Genomic DNA, 13028 nt, shown 5'->3' with positions numbered 1-13028 from the left:
TTCTGTTTTTGTTTCAGAATTTCAGCTTCCGCAGTTCTTTGTTTTATATTCATTTTCCAAGACCCTTTCCCAATCCTCTGCATCAGAGCTGGAGCTGTGAATTTGGAAGTAGAGTAGAGAACACCTCTGGGACACCTGCACCAACCAACCCAACCGCCCCGTGGCTGAACACTTTAACTCCCCCTCCCACTCCACCAAGGACATGCAGGTCCTTGGCCTCCTCCATCGCCAGACCATGGCAACACGACTCATCTTCCGCCCATGAACCCTCCAACCACAGGGAATGAATGCAGATTTCTCCAGCTTCCCCATTTCTCCTCCCCCCACCTTTTCTCAGTCCCAACCCTCAGACTCAGCACCGCCTTCTTGACCTGCAATCTTCTTCCCGACCTCTCCGCCCCCACCCCCTCTCCGGCCTGTCACCCTCACCTTAACCTTCCACCCCCTCACCCTTTCCACCTATTGCATTCCCAATGCCCCTCCCCCAAGTCCCTCCTCCCTACCTTTTATCTTAGCCTGCTTGACACACCCTCCTCATTCCTGAAGAAGGGCTTATGCCCGAAATGTTGATTCTCCTTCTCCTTTGATGCTGCCTGACCTGCTGTGCTTTTCCAGCAACACATTTTTAAGCTCTAGAAAATCGACTAGTAGAGTATGTATGTTGCACTTAGAATTGAATGGATTACAATGTGCACAGTTCAGTTTTCCATTTTACCTTCTGCTGCAGCTCTGGTTTGTTAACTTACAGCTTCTCATTCATTACTAAATGTCCAGTTCACTCCACAAAACGACAGAATAGGCATTTGTATTAGACATTCAATATTTTATATCTATTAGTGCTGTCTTGTATATTGTACAAGTATGTCTATATGCTTCCAAATAAGATCAACAAACTAATGCACCAAAAATATTCTTCAGAACATCCTAGTTGTTAATGATTAGATAGTCATTGTGAATCAGTTTGGATGTTTGTGCTCTTGGTTGTAATAGACCCGTGTCAATGTTGAACAATGAATTTTAAAAATTAATGTGTCTCCAATGACTAGATTAATGACAATGGTCTTAATTGGATGTAATAGGTCTGAAAAGTAATTTATGTTCATGGATTATATGTCAAGTTATCAATGTTAAATCTTTAAAATGGTTTTGGAGCAGAAAGTAGACTGAGATTACTGTGTTTGCTGGATCGTAAGATGTTTATATGTGCATTTTATGGTCTGATATTTGCATGCAAATTTCTCCTCAAGAGTACCTTTAAAATCCTGCTGCATCTTATGGCCTGGTGTACTTTGTGGTCAGACAAAAGTATTTTCCCTATTTTCTTCATCTACTTGCTGCAGTTCCAGTAAAAGTTAGACAAAAATAAATCCAGGGACTCCCACTCCTGTCTAATACTCCCACCTCCTGACGTATGCCAATAGGCAAAAATGCTAAGAGTGGGACTGTGTTGAAGCCAACATAGAACTGTCAATCCATGAAAAACTTCAGAATCTAATGAATATGTAACCCAAACCACACAAACCTGTCTGAATGTCTGTGAATGCATCAGTGATTTAAGGTACAACCTCTAGACTCTCTTCATATCTACCACAAAGTCCTGGTGAGTGATACAATGGTACAGCATGCAGGATTTGACCTCCCTCAAACAGGCCTTTCCTCTAACAGGGTTGTTATCTCCCTTGCAACATTATAACACCTCCTTCACAAATGGAATTTCAAGGACAATCTAGTTTGCATCTTTGGCCGCTCAGATCACACTGTTCAATATATAGTGAATGAATGTGGCCTTCATAAATTTCCATATGATTCACGGAAATCCGCCTAACAATACACAATGCAGTGGCTTGGTTTCCAATGTGGACCTCGACTTGTGCATGAAAACCTGAAGCTTTCCAAAAAGTAGAAGAGCACAGGACCAGAAAGTTGTAGACAAAAAGCCAGCCTTTCTTTATGGAGATCTATCACAAGCAGGAATCCAACACAAAAAAAACCCTCTATTTGGAAAGCTTAGGTCAAAATGCAAGCTTGGGTTATTTCCAACTCACCTGAGAGGAAATTGGGATCCAAATCAAGTTCTTCTTAATTTATTGATCGTTTTAGTTGATAATCACGAGATTTGTGTTAGGGTTAGTAAATTTCTGTCGTGTGAGCAAACATTGGCTACAGACAAAACAAAGGAAAGCCAAAATAGTTATTTCCAAGCCATTTGTGAAGTGCATTTTCATAGTGAGCAAATTTATTGACATTATCTCTCAGACTTCTTTCTTGGTCCCATGATATTGTTCTAGTAATCCTCTGACTTCTATATGCCTGTCTAATAATATTCCATTTTGGCCTTAAAATTGTGAAAGGCTGTTTGCTGAGATAATCAAGCTTTGTTTGCTTCCAAATGAATGATATTTTTGGGCCATAAATAACAGGTATGGCCTTCATAGGTTTTGATAATGGAGAAAATAATGTTCCATGTTGCTGACAGGTTTATATATAAATATAAACAATGCCATGTGTAACCAGTTTTGATAGCCATTAAAGGATAATAGTTTTGAGTTTCTGTCAAGACATTACCCTGCTGAGAGTCTTGAACTATCTTCTGTGAACTTGTACAAAGAACCTGCTTATTTTATTAAATTCCTTCCTGTTCCTTCGAAGAGGTTTGGTTCAGTGAAGATTATTGTACCAGCTGCATCCTTTAGCTGCACTTCAGAGTGCAGCTTTTTGACTCACAGTTCAGTAACGTGTCCAATGGAGCAAGATCCTGTGTTAATAAGCATTATTGTTCTCCCGAATGAAATATCCAAATAATTCAAGTTATCTCCAAGCCCACCAGAAAATTCCTGACACTTCTGTCAGAAATCCAAGTGTCTGTGTGTGCCTTATTGTATTGTTTTGTAAAAACATGGCCCATTTCCAACTCCATAACATGGCCCAACTCCACACCACCTCAGCTCAGCCACTGCTGAAGCCCTCATCATTGTCTACACTACTTTTAGACTTAATAATTCTAATATATTCCAAGCCTGACTCCCACATGTAATCCTCCAAAAGCCTGAGATTACCCCAAAAATACTGTCCATGTCATTACTTAGATCAAATCTTGTTCACCTAGCACTCTGATGGTTGCTGACGTCCACTGGGGTACAGTCAAGTGATACCTCTTTTAAAATTCTCATCTTTGTTTTCATCTCCTTTATGGTCTCATCCCTGTTCTTTCTGTATAATCACCTCCAGCCTCACAGCCTCCCCATGACACCCTTTTATCCAATTCTGCTCTCTTGAGCAGTCCTGATTGTAATCAATTTGCTGTTCATGACTGAGCCTTTAAGCTGCCCAGGCCCTAAGCTGAATAATTCTCTCCCTTAACTTCTCTGTCTCTCTGCTTATCTTTCTTGATTCAAGACGGGGGGCGGCATGGTGGCTCAGTGGTTAGCATTGCTGCCTTGCAGCACCAGGGACCCGGGTTCGATTCCTACCTCAGGTGACTGTCTGTGTGGAGTTTGCACATTCTCCCCATGTCTGTGTGGGTTTCCTTCTTGTACTCTGGTTTCCTCCCACAATCCAAAGCTGTGCTAGTCAGGTGAATTGGCCATGCTAAATTGCCCATAGTGTTAGGTGCATTAGTCAAGGGTAAATATAGGGTAGAGGAATGGGTTTGAGTTGGTTACTATTCAGAGTTCAAGATTTTGGCTATCTCTCCTCATGTCACCTTCTGTGCTTGACTAACAATTCTGCTTCTGCTTTCTCATGCTCCTGTGAAGATACTTGGGGGATTTCACTATGCTAAAGGTGCTATAAACATATAAGTTATTGTTAGATGTACAAACTTTTAATCTAACATGAGATGTTATTTCACCTCTGGAGCAGGTGAGACTTATACCTGGGCCTCCTGTCTCAGAGATAGGGACACTGCCACTGCACCACAGAGCCAGGTTGATCACAAAAAAATTTAAACTAACACAAATAACAATGAAATAATCCACAAGAACTGAATTTGTTTTATGCCGATAATAACGCAGGAAATTTAAAACATTGGAAAAGCTGTTTAGGCATTCTACTGTGCAATTTACATGGCTGTTCAGGAGATTAATTGAGGCAGCAAGTGGTTTATGTTATTTCATGTGTAGGGCATTTGAGGCTAATTTTATGTTGCTGTGTTTCTCCAGGACGAGTTCTTGTGCATTGCCGGGAAGGATATAGCCGATCACCTACTCTCGTTATCGCTTACCTCATGCTCCGACACAAGATGGATGTGAAGACAGCCCTTTTAACCGTGCGCCAGAAAAGAGAGATTGGGCCGAATGATGGATTTCTGCGACAACTCTGTCAATTAAATGAGAAACTGGTTAAGGAGGGTAAAATTAAACCTTAAAGAACCACTTTGGAAGTAGCCAGCACCTGGTTTGAATTTACAGATACCTGAGGTTTTATTGTACCAAATGTTATGTGTTGATTTTAGGGCGAGGACAAAGTTCCAATATTTCAATTCTTTCTTCTGGGGAATTGGCTTTCTTTAAATGAATTTTTTCGTGTGTGTGTATGTGTATAAAGCCATGGTTTCAGCAGCTCAAAGTTTGTTTTTAAAACTAATCTCATTATTACCAATTTCATTATGCATCCATCAGCTTTGAAAGATTCATTGTGCGGTGGAATGTAACTATTCTGGATAGTGACCTATGCTGTGGTACTGCCCCTATGTCTGAACCTGGAGGCGTGGGTTCAAGTCCCACCTACCTCAGAGGTATGTAATATCGTCTCTGAATTGGTTGATTTGGAAGGATATTCTTAGGCCCTCTTGTGGCACAGTGTTAGTGTCCCTTCCCGGGGACCGGGAGGCACAGATTCAAGTCCCAGCTGCTCCAGAGGTGAGTACTGACATTTCTGAACAGGTTGATGAGAAAAACAGGATAAGTAAAAACTAAAAATGAGAAGGTATCAATCCAAGTAAAAAAGCAGACCAGTAGAAATAATGCATGGAAGTGTCAGAGTGCTCAGTGTCTGCACTTACCTCCACTGATGGTAATGGCTGTGGGTACTAACTGAATGCAGTTAACCTGCACATTAAGTCTGGAGCATGAGCTACTTGGTGCTCTTGTTGTGAACCCATTTTGGAAAAAAATATCAACACCTTACACTGAGTTGCTATCAGATTAGTAGGCTTCTTTGCCTGATTCAAAGCTGGACTTATCTTCAAGTTTGAATGGATGAAAATCAGACCCATAATTTCTTTCTGTAACAGGCAGCCGATAGCTGGTTGTGATTGCCTGTGAGCTCCTCTAAGGAAATAAAGACAGCGCATGATCAACATTTTTCCCAAATGTGTCAGATGTTTTCTCACAACTTGTGTGAATCCTAAAATGTACGTTATTAGTTATCCTACAACAAGGAAAAATTCTTCCTTGCAATCCTGAAGGCGCACACTGATTATTCAAACAATGTCTTCTTTTGGACTTTAGAACTTGGTGATGGGTTTGAATTCCTTTGGCAGAAAGTGATTGGCCGCCATAATGTTGTGTGACCTTGTTAACCTTGTTATGACTCAACTGTTGTGACACTTCCCTCTTGTGCTCAGTTTGCTTTGCAGCCCCCACTTTGACAGTTTGTCAAAAGTCTTAAGTCGGCAAATCTACTGGTGAGAGTCTGACCCCTTTTTAATTATAGCAAAGCACATGACTTTAAAAGAACAGGGCTCAGTTTGCATCTTTGTCAGCTTTAGAAAGCTTTGTTTTAGGTCGAGGGAATGGGGGAGGTAGGGGAAGGAGAAAAGTGGATTGAAGAGTTCCCTGAAGAAACTTGAAAAATAGCTTTGGTCCTTGCCGGATTTAACTAACTTTGAGTTTGCAAGATGTTGTAATTGTTCTTATTTCTGGAAAGTGTGTGTCATTAGCAGTAGCAGTAAGACATTTATCAAATTGGCAATTGTTCAAATATTTTATTGTGTTTTTAGCTACCAGTGGACGAAACAGAAATTATCTTTAAGGTGATAACCTAAAGGTGCAATGGACGTTTCTTTGTCCAAATCTAATGCCGAAATGTTTAGTGATTTTTGATCACTAGTTATGTCAAGTCAAGAGCTTTCCTTTTTTGTTTACATGTTAAAGTTTGACTGACGATTGAACTATGACACACTGAATCTCAAGTAACAAGAAGGATTCCGTATCTAGAACAATTTAACTTTTCTGCTATTAGCTGGAAGCCATCCTTGGTGCTCAGAGGCTGGGTACAGGATTAATGAACAAGTTTCTCCGTTACCAGTTGCTGTCTTGTGGCTCATGTTGGAAAGGTGTCCAAGTTTCTGTGAGTACAGAATCAAATTCTGTTATGCTACAATCTTTGGCCAATTAAGCTGCTTTTTCTCACCACCCAAATGCTCACACTTGAAGAATAATTACTTAAACAGTGCACCAGAATCCATGGGATAGTATCCCAGAGTAGCTACCTTTAAGAAGGAAGGGGAGAATATTTTGGATGGGGAGAGGGGCAGATGAGAGTTGAGTCATTTTATTCTACCTCTGGTTTTGATCTATGTGGCTTTCAGGCTACAAATGAAATACATCATACTTACTTAACTGGCTCTTTTAACACTTCGTTATAGGTGGAAACCAACACTGAGACTTGTAGCTATGAAAAGCAAAGTATAGTGAAAACATGACTAACATTGGTTGGGCTTCTGTTTGTGACTGATAGCATATGTCCCTTGTAGCCATCAGTCAGCAAAGTAAGATGAATGCTGTTCCATTTCTAAGTAGAGGATAAACTGACTTTACACATGCAGGAACTGCAAAACTGTAGATTTACAGTTGAAGTTAATCATATGTGATGAATTGATAATTTTATATTTGGTTCATGAAAGGTTTGAAAAGATATAATGGGCATAATGTGGGCATGTAAAGTGTGTATAATTTGGAAAGTAGACTTACAGTAATAGACAGTAAATACCTTAAACAACAAAGTGTATCTAGTGTATATGAGCTCCAAATGCTTTTTGTTAATGTAAATATTTATCTTACAATGTAATCTTTGTTCTCCACCATAGTGATAGGAAAATCCTTGCCCTTTCTAGGTGAATGAAAGAGGAAGTTGAGAATCTTTTCAGGTCCCTCAAACTCCCTGCTTCCATAAATGGTACAACAATATCGAGCACCTAAAAGCAAATACAATTTTAAAATCTGAAAGGAGAAATTATATTTCATTGAAAAGGTAGAAGAGAATTAAACAATGAGAATGTTAACCAGCAGTTTAGTCGGATGATGTCTTGCCATGAAAACTGACAGCGCGTGGATAATGAAGTTTTCACTGAACCCAGTTTCATATTCTAGGAGTTGTGCTGGGGGCAGGGGGTTGAAATTCGTCTGTGTTAGCCATGCAAAATGAGCTCATAGTGAATTGGCAGCAGAATTTTCAGTGTGACACTTTGTCTTTTCTGTTGACTTGGAAAACATTGCCAAGATTTTGAATTACAAACTAAGTAACAGTGAGACTGGAAAACAAGTCTCTCAAGAGAATTTTGAAATCTTGTTTTCAAAAATTAGGGCGAGCGGTGAAAAATCAGCTGCCTAGTCATTGTTCGTCTAGTTTCTGTTGACAGGATAATCAGACTCATTGGGTGTCTTTTTTTAAATATTTGGGTTTAAAGGATTATTTTGTTTTTCAGCTGTTATTTTTGCAGTAAGATATGAGATGTGTGCATTTTGTTTCAGAAGAGAATGTATTTAAATTTGGATTTTCATTTTATTGATAGAAATATGATATATATTTATCTGTATATTTTCAATATTGCTGTGATTTTGCCTTTGTTTGAGAAGTGGGATAAAATACACTTAGAGCAGTGTTCAGGTGATTGCATTACCCGGACTGAGCTACCAAATTCTAGTGCTCCCTGTCACTCTAAACAACTGGCCCAAGGCAATTTATTGAATACTGAAGCTTTTTAATGTGATTCCAATCTTCAAATATAGTGACCACTGATTTAGAAATTAATTAGGAAACTCTGAGAGACGGTGTTTGGAATAACCACACTGTTACAATTGGGAGAATCACAAGCTGGGATCAGCAGGTTACCCAAGTAGTTTCAAGAAGAGCATAGTTTTTTGTGGATTCTTTTTAACCAACTTTTTCAAACACGTTATGTATGACGCAACTATGGAGCAGCTAGGACTTCAACCCAATGCACTGTAAGGCCTCCTAATTTGTTTAATCATTTGTGCCTTGATTGGCCAGGAGAAGCTAAAGGTCCTCTAGGCTTTTCTCTTTTGTTTCTCTCCTCTTCCTATTTGTAGTTACTTTAATTAAGCTGTTTGGACATGTTTCTGACACATCTCTGAGGAAAGTGGAACCTGAACATGGATCTTAGGGACACTACCACTGCATCACAAGACCCTTTATGTTGCCTTGTCATTCTTGTCTTGTTATTGTTTGCTGCAACTTATACTTTCCTTGGTTTCAGGAAACGATATATAAATTGCCACAAAGAGTTTTGTTGTTTTACCCTTGTTCTGATTTAGGTCGTTAAGGTCTAATGTAACTGACATTTCTAGCTTGTAATTCAATATAGTGTACTGTAGTATAAGGGATGTATTTCACCAGCATTATGATCGTACGCCAATGGGAGTTCAGTGCTGGATCGGTATAAAATTTAATTAATATAATTGATAAGTTATAAAATGGGCTTGCCAAATACAAGAGAAAGAAATGTTTTAGTGGTCGTCTATAGATAGCGCTTCTGTGTACTCTGAAGGAATTTAAAATTTAGACTAACTGATTTTATTTCAAGCCTATGTAAATATGCATAAACATTTTCTATTATAACCCTCTGCACTTAAATCAATTGCATATTTAAAATGTTCCTTATTTTACAAGTTAACACAGGCTGTACAGAGATGCTTTCTGTTATAGAAATGCAGGTGTTGAACTCAGGAAAATTTTCCTATCTTTAGCTTTATGCATTGTCATCTCAAACATATTATTCTCACTATTGTGAAGTAGACATTAGAGCCTGTGCCTCAATTGCATACTAAATCAATCACGTCACCATTTAAGGGAGCTGCTGTGTGCAAGTTAGCTGCCACTGTCTTATATAAGATGGTGATTACACTACAAAGGTAATTTCTTTGTCTGTCAAGCACTTTGGGATGTTTGGTGGTTATGAAGGGCACTATGTAAATGTAAGTCTTCCCTTTTTCTAAACGGCCAGATTGTCTATGCCAATTTTTCAAAAGTTCACTCAGCTGCTGTGACAGTAGCATTTAAAACTAAGCATCAAGTGGTACGAGGTTAGGCTTCACAATCTAGACCATTTCATTGGTACTGCTTAATTATTTGAGAAATATCAAACTATTTGTACTTAAATTTGACTAGATATGACCAGAGTCTTGAATTAATAATTGCATACATGTGTGTTCAGATGATGAACAGTAAGGGGAGTCTGTGACTGGCAGAAGTGCACACTTTGAGGTTTTGGATACAATTGTTGAATTTAAAGATTGTCTAGTCATTTTAAATATATGCTAAGCTTGGATTGTACTTATAGATTTGTTGGCTTCTTCTTTTACATGCATACCCAGTTCATATAGTATGGTATGATAAATAATGACTGTAAATGATATTAAAACAATAGTTCTTTTCTTGATTGGTATCTGCAGCGCCATTCAGTGATTGAGCTATTAAGACCAAGGGGGTGCCAGGTTCTTTGCTGAGTAAATGTTTCCCAGCAAAAGTGACAGTGAGCTTCTGCAGATGACCTCAGTAGCCCTGGTCAGGGAGGGGCCAATAAAATCAGCTGAGGTTTCTCCTCATGATCTCCATCAAGTGATAGTTACATAAAAGCACATATGTGACCACCGTGAAGATACATTGGCTTGATTGTAGTGACCAACACTTGGCCGTTAAAGATAACAGTATCTATTCATAAACCTAGGTAACTTTTGCAGTAACTTAGGATGAGTCAGCATTTCAAATAAATGAGAACAAATGCTGAACTGAACAGTGTCCCCTCTGTCAGAAACTTGTTGGTTTTAGCTGTTGCAATGCAAAAAGAGTGTTGAGTATTAAACCAGTTCATTCTTAACTTAGCATTACCTAACTTAATCAAATAATGCACACCAACATTGTGTTTGATTGACTTGCCCTCATAACCTCACAGCAATCTTTAACATGCCCTACACTAGTAAATTTGTGCTTTGTGTGCAAACAACTCTTAATGTATGATTTAGGAAGTGTGAGGACAGCAGTAACATTAAACAACACAAAAGTGAAGGAGAATCAATGAATAGGGTGCCTAGGAATACTGTAGGATCTAGGTATAACAAAGAACTCAATTGGAAAAATGTGTCAGCTGTTGACTTTAATGATTTCTTCAAAATCACAGTGGGGAAATAAAGTACCAAATTTATTAATCAAACAATGAAATGTATTGATGTAGTTCTTGATTGTCACAGTCCTTTAACATGGCACACAAATAGTCCAGAAATATAATTATATATAATGTATTCGAATATGTATATGAACATGTTTTACATTTTAGTTACATTGAAAAATGTTTGTTGACTTTTAATGAACAGAGAGGAACAATTTGTCTTCCCTTTTGATGTTTGCTAATTCTGTAACTGTAAACTGACAAATATACTGAAGCTATATTCCTTCACCTGACTAAGAGTAAAAAGTTTTTATTTGTTCTGAATGAATGGGACAAAACAAAACCACTCAGTCCATAAAGCTGTAAGTGCAAATGGTGATCACAAGATAATTGGACATTTCAGATGGACGTGGATGAAAAACTGACTGGAACATGTTTTTCTATGTATAATTTCAGTTACATCACACTGCAAATTTTTGCTATATATTCTGTGTTACGATCGAGCCCTCCACAATCACCTGATGAAGGAGCGTCGCTCCGAAAGCTAGTGTGCTTCCAATTAAACCTGTTGGACTATAACCTGGTGTTGTGTGATTTTTAACTTTGTACACCCCAGTCCAACACCGGCCTCTCCGAATCATGTTTTTCTATAGTTGTGACATATTCACCATTTATAGATGGCTTCTGAATCTTAAAATCCCAGCCACAGTCTAGTTCAGCAAAGTAAGTGAGCAACCAATACAGATCCCTGAAGTAAAAGATAATTGGTTGTAAGTACAATTTATGTTGAAACACATATTAAAACTATCGATGCAGATTTAAACTTTCTAATGAATATTACAGGTATGACTCAAGAATGCGAACTGGAGGCATTAATGCACTTGCTCGCTCACTCCTGATGATTGTTGAAACACAACCAATGAAGTAAGAATGAAGCAGACCATTCAGAATTGTGTTAATATTTGTCAGTTTACAATTGAAGCCATAGTTTCTTTCTATATGCTGCGTAAATTGCTGATGGCCTTGAAAATATTAACTGTGTGCACTTTGTAACAAAAATGACATGCTTCCAATATTCCTTAATTGAGAGCACATCTCAGAGCCTTTTACTGGTAAAAAGAAATTCCGCCATTGATTGAAATCACTAATTGGAAGCTGAAAGGGATGGTCTAATTATAGTCAGATTCTGTCTTCCTGTGGTGAAAAAGTTTTTAAAAATTGTAAAGAGCCTTCAAGGCAAGTTATTAATGTCATTTTAGCTTCATCAGTAAGTAGAGGTTGTTCCTACTTTGACAATCAAGGACAATGATTCTGTGTGTTATACATAACCAGGGGAAAAGCAATTGAGTATATTCTTAGACTAATGGCCATTGCCTTAACCTTTTAAATTTGCCTGCACTTTTCCCTTTTCCTCATAATATAGGAAACTCATATGCCACACCTGAGTAAGGGAAGGATGACATTCACCAATAGATGAATGTGTTGTGCACATTGTTTGCGTTAAATTCAGACAAGAATAGTTTGCTCAATACCATTTAGTAATCCTGTAGTGTTGTTTGACAATGCCTAATTTGGGGAGAGAAATATTAACTGTGGCATTCCCCTTTTATCCCTTTTTTAAATTTTCTGTTTTACTTTTGATCAAAAGTTGTAGATGTTATTATCGCTCCATTTGATTTGATTCAGGTCGGTTTCCTGTTTAAAGCAGTATTTGGCTTACAAAATAATTCAATTTTTTTAAAAACAACAGATGTTAAAATAAATGTATGGAAACAGAATGCAAAAATATAACAATGCTGAGTTGTCCCAACATTCAGCAAGATCATGATTGATCTAATCTTGGCCTCAACTCTCTTCTCTGCCTGTTCCCCGTAACTCTGCTATTGTTCAAGAATATGTCTGAATCAGCCTTGAATGTATCCAATGGTTGAACATCCAAAGTATTCCAAATATTCTCTCAAAGTTATGGGATATTTCACTGGTAGCCCCATACCTGGCGATTAATGGGATTATTTCATAGACAAGTAATAAAAATGAAAGATGACAAGTGAAATAATCAGTTCTTGCTTAATAAAATTCTGCTACAGAGCAATTGCTGATGACAATGGTTGACTTACAAGACAGAATACTTTCCATGTAAAATTGACATCTTGAGAAGGTGAATACTAATGTGAATGTTACATCAGATTTTATGTTTGACAGCTCAACCTGATAAATTAAACTTCTGACATGAAGGATTTTCTGAGAGTTGGTTAAATATTTTCTTAAACTTCATCACCATTGACATTAGCAAAAATGTTGGATTCCAGATCAGCAGCAGAGAAACTGAGATTTATACCCATCACTAAAGAAAGTGTGGAGAAATGGATGTCGGGAAAACAATGTGTTATCATTAAACAAGCAGATGTGTTTAACTAAAATAAAAGCAAAACACTACAGATACTGGAAATCTGAAATTAAAACAGAGAATGTTAGGAACGTAAAGAAAGGGGTTAGTGTAGCCGGTTGTTAAATACTGGAAATACTCTAGATCTGGCTGAATCAGTGGAGAGACAAACAGAAGTCTGACTTTTCACCCATGAATCACTCACAAATTTCTGGCTCGCTGAGCCCAACCTTTAAAAGGGGCTGTCTGACCATCAGATGTTCATTCTGGGCCTGGAAGGCAGGAGACTGTGAT

General features: G+C 38.1%; 1 protein-coding gene across 1 annotated transcript in view; it reads left to right on the top strand.

Moving 5' to 3' along the window:
* The window catches only part of dusp3a (dual specificity phosphatase 3a), a 40466-nt gene extending 27881 nt beyond the window's left edge, over nt 1-12585 (top strand). The window contains exon 4 of the mRNA XM_043675041.2: nt 4161-12585. Coding sequence (XP_043530976.1) covers nt 4161-4366 — 206 coding nt within the window. The 3' untranslated portion in view covers nt 4367-12585. The remainder of the gene's footprint in view (nt 1-4160) is intronic.
* The last annotated feature ends 443 nt before the right edge of the window (nt 12586-13028 follow it).

The sequence above is a fragment of the Chiloscyllium plagiosum genome, unplaced genomic scaffold (genome assembly GCF_037043375.1).
Source record: "Chiloscyllium plagiosum isolate Xiang-an unplaced genomic scaffold, Cpla_swu_hap1 HiC_scaffold_32, whole genome shotgun sequence".
Classification (NCBI taxonomy): Eukaryota; Metazoa; Chordata; class Chondrichthyes; order Orectolobiformes; family Hemiscylliidae; genus Chiloscyllium; species Chiloscyllium plagiosum.
This window is presented reverse-complemented; position numbering and strand designations above follow the sequence as displayed.